This window comes from Centruroides vittatus, unplaced genomic scaffold (assembly GCF_030686945.1).
Source record: "Centruroides vittatus isolate TY-2023 unplaced genomic scaffold, ASM3068694v2 contig_738, whole genome shotgun sequence".
Lineage (NCBI taxonomy): Eukaryota > Metazoa > Arthropoda > Arachnida > Scorpiones > Buthidae > Centruroides > Centruroides vittatus.
In genome coordinates this window covers 3,441,691-3,456,410 of record NW_027122474.1, presented here as the reverse complement: position 1 = coordinate 3,456,410, position 14,720 = coordinate 3,441,691, and the positions used below count along the sequence as shown (strand labels likewise).

Here is a 14,720-nt window from a genome sequence, read left to right as displayed (position 1 = left end):
AAGAAACAAACTATAAACAAATTAGAACAAATTAATAAGTATTAATAACGTATTCTTATCACGCTTAACGTCTTAATTATTATTGCACTTCGATTTCCTGATGGATAATTGAAGCAATAAAAAATTAATAATAATAAATACTTATTTTTATTGTCATTGCTGATTTTAAAGACGATAAGCTTATAGATATTTCTACATAATTCTTTTAAATATCTATTCATTCGGTGAATGTAGAGGTGGCGAACAACACTAACTTACCTGAGGCATTTTATATATATACACACACATACACACACAAGTTTTTTATACATCCTTTGTAAAATAAAAATTACACAACACGTTCGACATGTGCCTGAAGTAGAATTTATTATGTATGAATGGGTGGTGTATTAGGCCATCGTGGGGCCCAGTTTTATAGTTTAGTTATAGTTTAAAAAATCCTCCCAAAATCAATAACAAACTAGGTGTATATGTATATATATAATATTAAAAATAATCCATTTTCTTAACATATTTTATTAATTCTCTTAACCGCTGCATACATTTTAGAATATATAATTATGACACACCCAATTTGAGAACAATGAAGTGAATCTATTTTAGTAAATACCTAGTTTAATACGTAAAAATATTTTAAGAATTAAGACGATTTTTAAAAGACAAGAGAGAGAGCATCTTCCATAAGTGATGCGGGGGAAGATTAATTAATTAGATAAAAGTTGATGATGATGATGATACTAATGAGGAGAGGGTTAAATTAAGGAAGGGAAAGTATAGAAAAATAAGTAATGTTTTAAATATTTAAGTAGGGGAATATTTTAACTCATCATTATTCTGTGCAGCGAACTTCAAAAGGCCAAGTTGGCCTTCGAGGCGGAGGACAAACTTGGAGGTCGGTACTAGAAAATGAAGCCGTTCAGGGCGGTGGTTCTTCGACGATAGACACTAGGAAACTGGTTCCGTCACTATAGATTGACCCTGGATCTGTAAAATGACTGCAATCCTTTCACGAATGCCTGGACATCGGACTCCAAGGTTAACTAGAGCAAGAGCATTATGATGAGTGATCAAGAAAACGTCACCATCTTCGAATAGTGATGAATCTAGCGGAAATGTTGCATTTTTGTTGTCAGATGGTACATTAACTTTTTCATATTTGCTCCTAATATCGATTTATGACTCGATCTTCTATCTTATGTTGGTATATTACACGTCGTAATATCAATCACTATCTTTGTGTGTTATGTTGGGTGTAAATTTTTACATTTCGAGGTATTCTTAGAGGATATTCAAGATAAATTTCGTGTAAATTCGCTTCCGGAATTTAACTTTTTATATATAGTTTCTCAATTTAAAAATATTGTAAATATATTTTATTTTTATATTTAAAAATTCAATTTGTTTTTAGTGGTAAAAATAAATCACTTCGAATATTTACCTATAAGAAATAAACATAAATAAAACTGGAATTTTAATTTAAAAATTCCGTAAAGTAGTAAAGTAATATAAAAAGTAAATAAATGAAATCATAATTTTAAAAGAAATTTTACTAAAAATCTAAGAAAACCCCGTTGTAAGAAGCATCATGTTCGTTCAAACTATGCAAATTTAAAGCATGTATAAGTGCTTTAAATCACTTTAAAATAAGCAATAATCAACAAAACATTATAAAGATTCATAGCATAAAACCAGGATGTGAAAAATAAACAATTTACATCCAGAAAATTCTTCTTCCATCTCAGAATTTTAAGTAGAAATTTATCATTAAATGGGAGGAAGATTTGAAAAAAATAAGACATTTAATTTTGAAATTTATAACGTGAACAAATGAGAACACTGTTAGCTCTCTTCCCTCGTACTTTATAACCTTCGTTTTAAAACTAGGTTTATGGGATACATCGAATATTTAACTGATTGACAACAACGAATCTAGGCGTTCACTTGAGTCCCCATAACGAAGGGCGTGATACAATGTAGCAAACATATTATGAGGATAGGGGTAAAGTTTATTATCCCCCACTTCTTCCCTCTGTTCAGACAATAGAGTATACACATTGCACCAGTTCTTCGTAAGTACAGACGCCTACCTGTCACCGTCCGATATACCATGTTGGCCTTGGTTTTTCAAAGAGGTTTGCTTATCTTAAATCAGGCTTGATGTCCTCATAGGTAGGAAGTGGAATAAGAAACCGATGAAGAATAGATGATGTGGTAAAGCAGATGATAGGCGTGGATGGAATGTAAACAACAAGCAGCTGCAGGAACTGTAGCTCAAAAATGCTGAATTGAGCTTGCTTTCGTGTGGATTAGTGAAATGATTAAGAGCTGATATGACTTTTTTATTTTCTCCGTTGTCTATCTTACTTTATAATGAGTTTGCAAGTAAGATACCCGCTCCAGATGATTTATTTTTTAAGTTTTCTTAATAAGTAGTTATCTGATTGATAGAGTAGCAGTTGTAATTAAAAATATTCAGTAGTAGAGAGATGATCGCCTGGTAAAGAATTTTGTTACAGCTGGATGAAGATGAGCATCAATTCAGTAAAGTCATTATTCAATGCTAGGTAAGGGAGATCTTGCATAGAGATTCATCCGAGAATCGGGTATTGAATGAGTACTAAGTTAGTAAAATATTTATTTAATGCAAGATAAGAAATATCTACATTAACGATTCATTCAATAATGAGTATTGAATAAGCATCATTTTAATAAAATCATTATTTAAAATAACATTTTTATTTGCCTTTGAATGGAACTTGGATGATGTGAGGAGATTCATCCAGGATTGAGTCCTCTTATGTAAGAGGTTTTTTATTATTACAGATACAAAATTTCTCTCTTAAAAATATATAAAATTCATAATTAAATAAGCAAAATCCACCCTTAATGAGTGACAGATGTACCGTATCTCTGATTCATCTAGCATCAACATTGAAGCAGGTACTATGGTTTTAAAAAAGCAGAAAATTCGATTCTAGGAAAAGAAAATTTGTTATAACAAATATGAAACTTTGTATCAAAATTATTCCAAAAAGGAAATTTAATAATTAAATACGATACGCACCTATCGAAGAAATTGCAAACAACTAATGAATACAAAATACAGGAATTCGAATTAATAAAACAGAAAAAATAAAACTAGGTTAAATTTTATAAATCCTTCACATAAAATAATATTATTTAGTTTAATTGAAATTTTAGTTTATTACTACATTAAATAAAATAAAAATCAGCTTTAAGGCAGATGTTGAATCGTGAATGGAATAGAAGAACTTGACCTCAATGTTATTTGCATGATATCGAGTTTCTGGGAAAACAAAAGGCTGTAAACTACATGAAAGTATTTTTACAATACCTTATAATTAAAAATTAATCACGAATTTAGTAATTTATTAAAGTTATATCAACGTAAATCACTACTTAAATCTAAATAATGTGTTCTAGTTAGGAAGATTTCCAGAGAAGTAGAGAGAGAGAGAATTTTAAGTATATTTTTATCAATGATTTTATATAATTTCTGACATTTTGAATAGGAAATTTTGCATAAATATCATTCCAGAATGCATATTAGAAAATAATAAAAACTGTTCTAACGTTCTTCTTAAACAATTCATGATGTTGACCTTCCTCATTGCTTAATGATGTAGATCGTGCTGAGCAATTGCATAATTTTAACGATCACATCAGCGTAAAAAATAAAGAAAAATCTTTAAATTATATACAGTAGAATCTTGTAGATAATATATTCATATAATAAGAAGAAAATTATTTTATATACTTGTTCTAGAAATAATTATTTATGCGTTCATGATCTCGAAATTTTGCCCCTTTGTTCTGATAGATTCGCTAAATGGAGAAATGAGGTAATTTTCGTAATTACTTTAGCTAATTACGACTAGAAATATTTCTCTATTTAACTCTAAGTCTATTATTTAATTCCTAGACTCTGACTTAATAATTTTTTTTCTCTTTTCTTTTTTTTATTTTCTCTGACTTCATCAAAGCTACATTTAAAAAGTTTGACATCAGAAAATTCATTTTCTCCTTACAAAAAAAGGGAAAAAAAATGCAAGAAATAATAGTAAAAACAATCTTTATATACTTTTATATTTGTTAGTGTTTTATTTGCAATTAAAAAAGTTTAATTAAGTAGAAATTTCTGTATTAATTAATGAGGATTCTGTAACAGATTTAAGTATATAAGTGTATTTTTTACGTTGAGTTTTATGCTTTTTCTGTATGAAAAATTGTATTTTTTAAAGAATTTTTAAAATTTATATATATATATATATTATATATATTGTTATTACGAAAGAGGAAAGTGATTTTATTCGAGGAGAAAAATACTCTCACTGATAATGGATAGCCTCATTTATAAATAGGTTAAAGTTATCAGTATAATTATAACTTACTTTTTTCGCTTTTAACCTTACTTTAAGCTGAAATTAAACTTAAGATGTATAAAAATCGGTTTAAAAGTTAATTTACATTCGTTTTTTTTTTTCGTAAAATAAGCAAGAAAAAGGCTATATAAATCTCCCTAAACTCAGCCTACCTTCAACGTAAATTGTACGGAAATTATGGCTTTAATTTTAAAAATAAGTTTATTTAAATATATTTTGAGCTATCTAATACAGATTTACAGCATAGAGAATAATATTAGAAAAAAAAAACAATAAAAAATATATAAAAATAAGTAGTAAAATTGATTAAAAATAAATAATTTATTATTCTTAAAAGTCTTTAAGCTTCTTAGAATAAATTTTTTCGTTAAAAATAAGCTTAAAAACCTTCGAGAAGTTGAAGAATGTTACGCCAAAAAACCCCAGAAAATCAAATAAATAACCGGTTTTACTTATTAACTAACAGTTGTAGTTTATAATAGTTGATGCAAAGTTACGATACAACAAGTGGAGACACGAGAAAACACCTTGATAAATAGCTGACGGTGAGTTAGATGTGACTCCCAACTCTTTAACACAACGAAAACATCCTCACTTTGTAACAAGAATCTTCTACATGATCTTAAAAAAAAAAAAAAAAAAAAGTCAAGAGCGGTGTTACGTTGAAATGAAACGTTACAAATGTCACTCTAACAAAAAAGGTAGGAGTAGATGGATGAATGAGATAATTGTTCTTAAAGTGTATAGCAATATTTAATAGAATCCATGTCAATCAACTGAATAATATACGAGTTTCTTAGATGTCTGATTAGATTTAATGAAACTCGTAAATTAATTTGGTTATCGATAAAAAAAACTAAAATTATTCATTAATCTTTCAGACAGGAAACAGGTTGTATAATTCACCTTTATAGTCATATAGCAGGCGATAAGGTTAAAGTTCGAAAATTTCAAAAAATTTAAACCTATAAAACACTTGGACATGCTGATTTTTTAAAAACATTTTAAAGTTTTCTTATTATATAAATATACAGGCGAAGTATGCTTACATATTTTGTATAGATTTCTCATATATCAGGCCGTCTGTATGTGAATTCACACGTAATTTTTCTATACAGAAAAATCTGTTATATAGAACTATAGTTTCTATAACTCCTAATATACAGGATATATAGAAGATATATTTAAAATATAAATATAGAGCTATATAATTCTATAATTATATAGTTATTCTATATAGAAAACTGTTTGAAAATGTACTTGTAGGAGGCCTTTCAGTAAATACACGTATAGAACTATACATAATATATAAACATACTTTATCTAGAGATTTGTATAATTCAAGAGCTCGAAAATTAAAAGATTCTTGACTTATATAAATGTAAAGTATGTTTATATATCATGTATATACTTAAAAGTCTTCTATATATAGAAAAATCCATATAGTCTGTGTACAAAGTTATAGGTTACATAAATATAAAGTTGTATACTAGACTTTCGGATATATTTCATAGTTATACAGGTATAAATTTATACAGTTTTCTACTTATAAACAATCGATAAAAAATGTAATTAATTGAAGAATTAAGTATGTAAAAATGTATTTCCATTAGTTGTAAAGTTAAATTAGAAACAAAAAAGCATACTCATTACAAGATACTTCAAAAGTAAAATCAAATAAACTGCTATATTTATTTTTATTTTTTTCTGATATCGAAATTAAGTTTAAAAAGAAACAACATTCAATTTCCTGAGTGCATTTGGTAGATTGCCTACAGAGATAAGAAGAGAAAGAAAGAGCTATTTCCTACTTTTAAATTTAAACATTCTATTGATGCAGACTATTCTTATTGTAGTATATGTATAGTGAAATCAGTATGCAACTGAGAAAATAATGGTATCCAATCTAAAGTCCTTGCAGGTTTTTTCAACGTTCGTCTCTTTTTCTCTCTCTCTCAATCTCTACCTAACCTGACCAGAAAGGAGCAGACATATATTTATCACCGAGATAATTCTCCTAATCCATGAAGATAGACATCAGTATGGGACAGAAGAGATACGAATGTGTCCCCTCTGTGACCTAGACTGGTGACAACTTTTCTACTGACATCTTGCTTGCTATCCCGCTGTGAGAATGACAGAATAGTTGGGTTTCATAGTGGTGAACTTGTCACCAATAGTCCAGAAAAGAGAGAAAACCCGCAGAGACGAACAAGTATCCAGCAGTATAACATATATAGCTACTATATAAAAATATCCAAGCCATTTATTTCTGCTACTTAACCTTTATAAAATAAAGTGCCCTTTTTTTCCTTTCTTTCTTAAATTTTATCATATCATAGCTATTAAATTATACACATACATATATATACGACCTATTATTCTATAAGTTATATATTCGTATTGTCAACTGTAGATTATCATCAATGTCCTGTATATATTAAATTACATAGGACTTTTGTTATAGCAGCGTGTACACATTTTTTTTAAAACGTCTACTTTAAATTTATTAATAAAATAAATCAAGATAATTAATGATTTATGTGAAAATTATCAAAAAATTCACACTTATATAACATTGTAATATTTAAATATACACACGTTCTATATAATTTTTTAACCCCCTTCTTCTAACACTAAACACGAGTTAAGCAATCTCTTCCTCAGAATTCCAAATTGTTTTCGTTAACGAGAAAAAAAAAATAATAAATATATATTGAGCAATTATAAATTGTCCTAGATTTATAAACTATGAATCTATAACATATATAAAACATTTTAACACATTGTTATGAGTTATTTTCTACTTTCCTACTCGTTTAACTCGTTATAAAGTAAGTCGATTATTGTCTTGCCTTTCATATTATATTCAATTCACACAAATTTTTAAGAAATTTACTTCCCACGCATATTAAAAACATTAGAAACTAGAACTAGAGAAAGCAGGAAATCCTGCAGGTATATATATATATATATATATAGCTATATATATAGCTATATATATATATCTAATGCTTCACTTGCTTAAGGTGAGGACAAGGTGTGGTCTCTAGTTCAAAATGTTACTTTATAACTGTACAAAGGATCATTTTACAATGACTACACTACTTTCTGGATTGTCAATTGTCTCCATTTTTCTTCCATCATCCTCCATAAAAAATATATAAATATGTATAACTTATATCATAATTATGCAACTTGAATATTAAGGATAACATAGAAATGATCACAGAAAGGTTTAAATCATTTTTATTAATATAAATCTATATAAATTTTTATATTATAAAATGAACGTTATAATGTTATACGATTATTATTATTTTTTATAAATATATATAAAGCAATAAAGTATATTTTTAGAGATTTTTTTATATATAAAATAACATAAATAAATTATATCAATAATAAAAAAAATTATTTTATATACATACTTACATACACATAGATTAATTAAATTATTAAATTTATAAAGAAAATATCTATTTTATTTGTAAAATGATTAAGTTGTTATATATATTTTTTCGATATTCAAATATTCAAATGGACCGTATAAAAAATCATTTGGATAAAGAAGAAAGAGTAAAAAAAAAAAAAAAAATCGATAGAAATGAAATAAAAGCAATGAAATAATATAAATATATATATATTTTTCCTTTGTAATTTGACTCTACAAAATATTTTATACATAAAATATACGTAAAAAAAACACTTTTACATATAGAAAAAACACCAAAGTCCATCTGCCATTGTATATAATATAATAAGAAACAAGTTTGTGTGAAACGTGTGAAGAGTTTGGATTCCAAAAAAAAATTAAAATAAATAAAAAATTACACTTTACATCAAAACATACTGTTTTATTTTATTTTATTTTATTTATTAATTTATTTTTTTTGTATTTTTATAAACTAAAAAATCAAAAAAAAAATCACATTTTTCCCCACGGTTTAACACGCAATTTCTGATTTTTCGTTTTATATTCAAATCAGTTTTCTGTTTAGGAAACTTCATATATATATATATATATATATATATTTTTCTTTTATGTAGAAAAATATTTAAAAAATTTGTTTTTATAATTTTAATTAATTTTTTTTATACATACACACACACATATATATATTTTTTAAAAGTTTTAACGCTGTAAATTTGTTGCTGTTTGATGCCGAAAATAATCGATGCTGATACAATATTAGTAATGGCTTTAGAATAGATCTTAATTGCTGATAATGGAGAGAAAATCATTTACAATTTTGAATTGATAGTTTATTCGTGATAAGTCTTGCGCGACAAATATTGCTTAATGATGTTCGCACCACATTATATTATTTTGTTAGTCAATAAGGTTGATAAGAAGGATCATAGGAGGATTATTTGATTTTTTTAAATTTTTTTTCGTCTTCTAAACAACTTCAATAAGTGATTTATTTATTTAAAATGTAGACAGGGACGTGTTGGAATAAGTTATTTCTAATTTTGATTTGTAAATGTTGGATTTTTCGCTTTATAACTTCACATAGATGCGTGCTTGAGACGTAGAAATTTTTGCTTCTAAATCAATATTTTTGAGAATTTTTAAAGTTCTACTTAAAGAAAGTATTTAAAAGAGGTTATCGAAAGAGAAAATACTTTTATTTGTTTATTTTTTTATTTAAATAGAAGGCCTTAAAAAGTAGTTTTTGAGTAGAAGAAGGTTTTGAAGGGGGGAAAAAAACGTTTTTTTTTTATCTGAGTAGAAAGTATTGCTTTTGAGGGTTAAAAAGTAGTTTTTGAGAAGAAAGTAAAACTTTCAAGACTGGAAAAAAAGGTTTTTTAAGCGGAAATATAGCATTTCTTAAGCAGAAAAGCACTACTTTTTAAGCAGAAAAGTATTTATTTAAACAGAAAATAATGCTTTTGAATGGAAGACACAGAACAGAACCGAAAGAATCTCACCCAAATCAAAATAAAAACTTAGTTTAAACCAGTTTATAATACAAATTTTTTTTAAAAAAAATCTATATTTTAGTCCGAATTCACGGTTTTAAAAGCAGAAAATTAATAAATTAAACATTATAAAAGATCAGAAAGTGTAACTTTAATCACACACTCTAAGCAAGAAGCATCCCATTAACCGCTTCCAACATGAAGCAAAATCTATAAAATGCACACTACTTTAAGCTCTTAAAACAGGAAAGAAAATAATAATAATAATAATAATAATACAATATTTTTATATTTAAATTTCCAAAATCCCTATAATTTCGAAAAAAAAATAATAAGATAAAGTAGGTCGAGATCTTTCGGTCAGTACACATTCGTAATTATTTTATAATCTGAGAATGTTGTCCCAACTGACAAATTGCTATTCACTTATCAATAAGACTTATAATAACGAGTATAATCCGTGTCATGGACAAAATATATAGCGAGTTAATAGATTAAAAAATAAATTTAAACATAAAAAAAATATATGGGGGAAGGAAGAGGAGGAAGAGAAGAAAGAGAAAAGAGAAATTCTCAAGATGCTCTGTCCTCGGATGTCGTCAGATAAATCACAAGATTTTGAAACTACTCTCAATGAAACTCTGTATTAAATATAAAGGGATTAGTATTCACTTGACACGAACATACATTCCAATAGAAAATAGAAGAAAAGAATAAGATTAATTTGCATTTTTTAAAAAGGTTTTGTATTCAATCTTTGTCCTAAAATAACAATAATATAAAGAAAAGTAAAGTAAATATATATACATCCTGATTTATATATATATTTTAAAATAAAAATCAAGATTAGTCAGTGCTTCTGTGTATAACTTTTAAATGTAATAAATAAATAAAAAATATGCTAATTAGTTGATTTTTAAATGAATTAATTATGTTAATAAGTCGATTAGATATTATAATTATAATATCTTTTAAAATAAACAATTAATAATAATTAAATTTTATTGTTTTACCACTGCATAAATAGAAAATAATTAATGTTTCTCTATTGAGTTTTTACGCTTATAAATGATTAAAATTAGTTTTAATTATTAAAATATTTATATTAAAACGTTTAAGCTTTAAAAATGTGTGTTTTTTTGTTAAAAAAACCTTAATTATATTTAAATTTTGATTGTTTTATCGTTGTTTAAATGAGAAAAACTAAAATGCGCGCTTTTCTATTGATTTTTTTAAAATGTATATAAATGATTTAAAATTCAATTTAAATACTAAAATATTTATTTTTAACATTTAAAAAATGTTTATAAATAAAATTTAAGTTTTTAAAATATTTAAAAAATGTATATTTTGGTATAAATTTGAATTTATTTTAAAGCTAATCGTGGACACAAAATATTGCCATTTTTAGAATTATTTCTTGAATAATTCACTTAAAAATTATAAATATTATTTAAGAATATCAATTAATAATTAATGATTTTTTAAATTCTCGATTTTTTATATTATAAATTCAAGTTTTATCCATAAATCATAACAAATGTATGGTTTGATTTGGTATGTTGCAACTCCTAGACAAACATGTTTTTATCAATATTACATAACGATACTTATGAAGAATCTATTAATGTATCAATCATAAGAAAACTTAAAGAAAATTTAAGTATATTTATGTATTTATTTACTTTTTATATTTTAAGAAAGTTAAATTAGTATTTTTCTAATTAAATGTAGCTTATTTAAGCTATACTAGAAGCGGATCTTAGACAGATTTAAGTTATAAAATTTCTATAAAAATTTAATTATTTCTATAAATTAAAATATTTTAAAGTATTTTTAAAGTATAAAAATATATTTCTAGACGTAAAACATGTAAAATATTTTTAATTTTTTATACAAATTATTCAGTTAGAAAGCGATAAATCGATACGTTTTGTAGCTGTAATTTAGATTATTGAACTGATTATAAGAGTGAAAAAAAAATCATTTTAAATTATAAAAGCGCATTTATTAACTTAATTTATATCAAAATTTTAATTATAATTAAATTTTAAACCGTTATAAACAGCGGAAATTGATACAGATTGGATGATTGGGAAGTTAAGTTTTAACTCGTCAGTTGGATGAGATAGTTTAGAACTTGCGAAAAGTAATAAATAACATTAAAATTTACTTCTTCTAACACAAATATGATAGATTAAAACGGAAAGATGTTGTTTATGATGCAAAAAAACCGACATAAGGAAGCATAGAGGGTTAAATTTACGCCGAATTCCGGTCAAAAGGTTGTCATCACCGTACCATGATGCTAACATGTATATGCATTAAGCACTTAGAATACTCTGTATATATATAAATGAATTGATAATCAGCTATCATTATACAGTCTGAATGGTGCATTAAATTAATTTATTTTCACTGCTCCTAATTTGTTTTTTGACTACGCTTCTCCTTATTAGAAGGAATCTCAGATGTTAGATGAACCGCATCATCATCTCAAACATCATTCTTAACCACGAAATATTTATCTTTTAAAATAAATTTTACCCTTAATTTAATTTCTGCATTGTGTTTAATGAATATTTTAATTATTAATTAGGCTTTAAACTTATATTTTTTCGTTTTTATCGGCATTTAAAATCGTGTAATTTATAAACAAATGTCGACTAAACATGGACTACGTTGATATATTTATATACATATTTAAATTATTTAATGTGTTACAAAATATTTTTAGCGGTTACTTTTTAAGTGTTAATACTAAAAATTCGACCTTGGTTAACAGTCTCTATCAGTTTCATTTAGTATTTTCACATGTTTATGAATGGAAAATTCGTGCCCTTGTTTATTCTAGAAATAATAGCGCATTGTATACAATGTTTACACTTATATACTTGGCGTAACGACCAGTTGTAAAACAGGTATTTTCATATTTTGATTGTTGTAATATTATTTATTAAATACTATATAAAATCACGTATGCTTAAACATAATTGCTTATTTAGTAACTTGATAATTGTGCAGCAATTCACATAGTTTTCATACAAGAAGTACGCTGAAGAAATGAGATGGAAGCGCTCTTCATTACTTGATTATAAATTAAATTAAGCTAAAAATACTTAAATTGAATTCTTTTATAGACGAAAATTTACTATTTTATACAAAAATATAATTAAATTTTATATAAAATTGATTTAGTTAGCCAGTACTTTCGTCTTGAACAAGGGGGATGTTTACGTTTGAACCCACTCTTAGGCCTTAGTTAAATGGTAATGTAAAGCTTTACTGCTGCGTAACGCTGCGTAACATCGTCACCTCGCGTCGTAACTCTATAAAATACCGCTTAAAGTATTAAAAAAAAGGCGTTAGAACTATATAGAATTTTAATGATGATTAAGAAAAGGGGGACAAAGTTACAAAAATGTAACAATATCTAATACAAAATATTATATTATTTAGGTTGAATTAACAAACAATTTAAACATTAAAATAATTTTTATACAATTTAATTCTATTTATGATCGTGTTTATGACTTTAAAAATTCTTTTGCCTCACGGCTTAGATAGACCTAGTTAAAGGAGTGTAATTCGATCCTTTTCTCTCCCTCTACATTTTGTAAAACAGACCTGAATAATAACAACAACAATAATAAAAATCCTACAGCCTTAAAATATATATATATTAGAAAAATAATTAATACACTTAGCCTATAAGCAGGAAGCATATAATTAATTAGAAATTTAAAGTTTTTGAATCTTAAAGTTGTAAAGATTTATAAATGTGAAGTAGTAAGCTTTTAACATTAACTTTCTCCTAATTTTTATTTTTATTTTATAATTATTTTCCCTTCTTCAAGGATTAATTTTTATTTATCAAATTGATCAAGATTACAGGAAAGATTACTTTCTTAAGAAAACAAAAATATATCTCAGAGCGATTTCAAGATTTATGAAGAGAAAACTGGGTCGTTTATAAGCTAGACAAATGATAACAGATAGGAATAAAGCGTATGTAGGTCTGCCCGCATTTTTATTAAGGTTGTATTTCATCTCTTTGCATCCAAGGACGATGTTAAGATGATTCGATTCATCAAAATTCTCTTCTGATAATTTAATATATAAAAAAAAAATAATATAATCTCTCTACTGATGAATTTTGATGGGAATTTTATAGATTTATATAATCACAATATGAATTTTCCTGTTTAGAGTATCGATCCCTAACCTAAGATATATTACTACTTTCTGTATTATCGAGGTGTGCAGAGTTATCCTCATTAATATATATATAGAATGACCCCAAGTTTTAACTTGTATATAATTAGAATTTGGGGTGATTCTGTATATAAATAAGTTCAATTTTTATTTATTTTTTTAAATATTTGCAACTTTATAGACAAATTTTATGTCTCTTGAATATTCAGAACTTCACTCGATGTTTATGAAATTTTCCTCATTTTTACCTCAAATTAAAGAGAGAATGCACGTTTCCTCAGACAAATTAATGAGGGAAAGATGTTTTGAAGCATTCTAGTTAAAGTTTTGGCATTAAAAATGCTGAGATACGAATTTCCTTGATGCATTTCAATTATTTACCAACAAAGCTGAAGTTAATTAGTTACGTTACCTTTTTTTTTCTTCTTTTTAAGTAGTTCAATGTCATTTTATATTTTTAAAAATAATTTTTCTTAATTGATAACGTTGAAGTTAATATAATTAACTTGCAAATTAACTTAAATTTAATTTAGTAAATGCGTTAGAAAATTTATAAAAAATAAGATTTTAAGTAAATAATTATTTTAACTTACATCGTTACTTGATAAGTAACCATAAATTTCTAAATTTCCAAGACGTACGGTGCCTTGAAATGGTAAAAATCGTGTTCCTCGAGGTATACGTTGGTTTGTCCATACACAAACGCACGTGTCTTTTAATTTCGATGCATTTCTTTCGTTGTTGGTGACAACAAGACTCAATTCACCTGGTATGAGTACGCAGGTCTCCATAATGACTATTGAAAGGTATGGTGTAGCTATTCATAGGTATGGCACAACGGAGAAGCTTTTGGATACTTCTGTCCTCTGTCTCATCGCGAGGGCAATGATGGGGTCGGACATGCCGGCCTCAACAGGTATGCTGTCTTACCTGGCCACCAGGTGGAGCCCGAGTCCGGTGGGATTGTCGTCTCGGATGGGCGTGACCATGACCTTGTTTGACTGCTCCAGTTGGCCTGGCGACCGCAAATGGTTGAATAGTGTGTGCAAACACTGCTAAACTTGACTGGAGACGGATTGCTGACCACGTGATCTTAACGTCTTACACTTTGAAAGGTATCCATTATGTCAAGAAGGTAGTTCGCTGCTGTTGGAACGTCCTGTCGGTTGGCTGGTT

At 26.4% G+C, this 14,720-nt stretch overlaps 1 protein-coding gene across 1 annotated transcript in view; it reads right to left on the bottom strand.

The window, feature by feature from the left end:
* The window catches only part of LOC136981011 (uncharacterized), a 49,939-nt gene extending 35,460 nt beyond the window's left edge, over positions 1-14,479 (bottom strand). Inside the window, 1 exon segment of the mRNA XM_067277261.1 lies at positions 14,138-14,479. Coding sequence (XP_067133362.1) covers positions 14,138-14,335 — 198 coding nt within the window. The 5' untranslated portion in view covers positions 14,336-14,479.
* Positions 14,480-14,720: the final 241 nt, after the last annotated feature.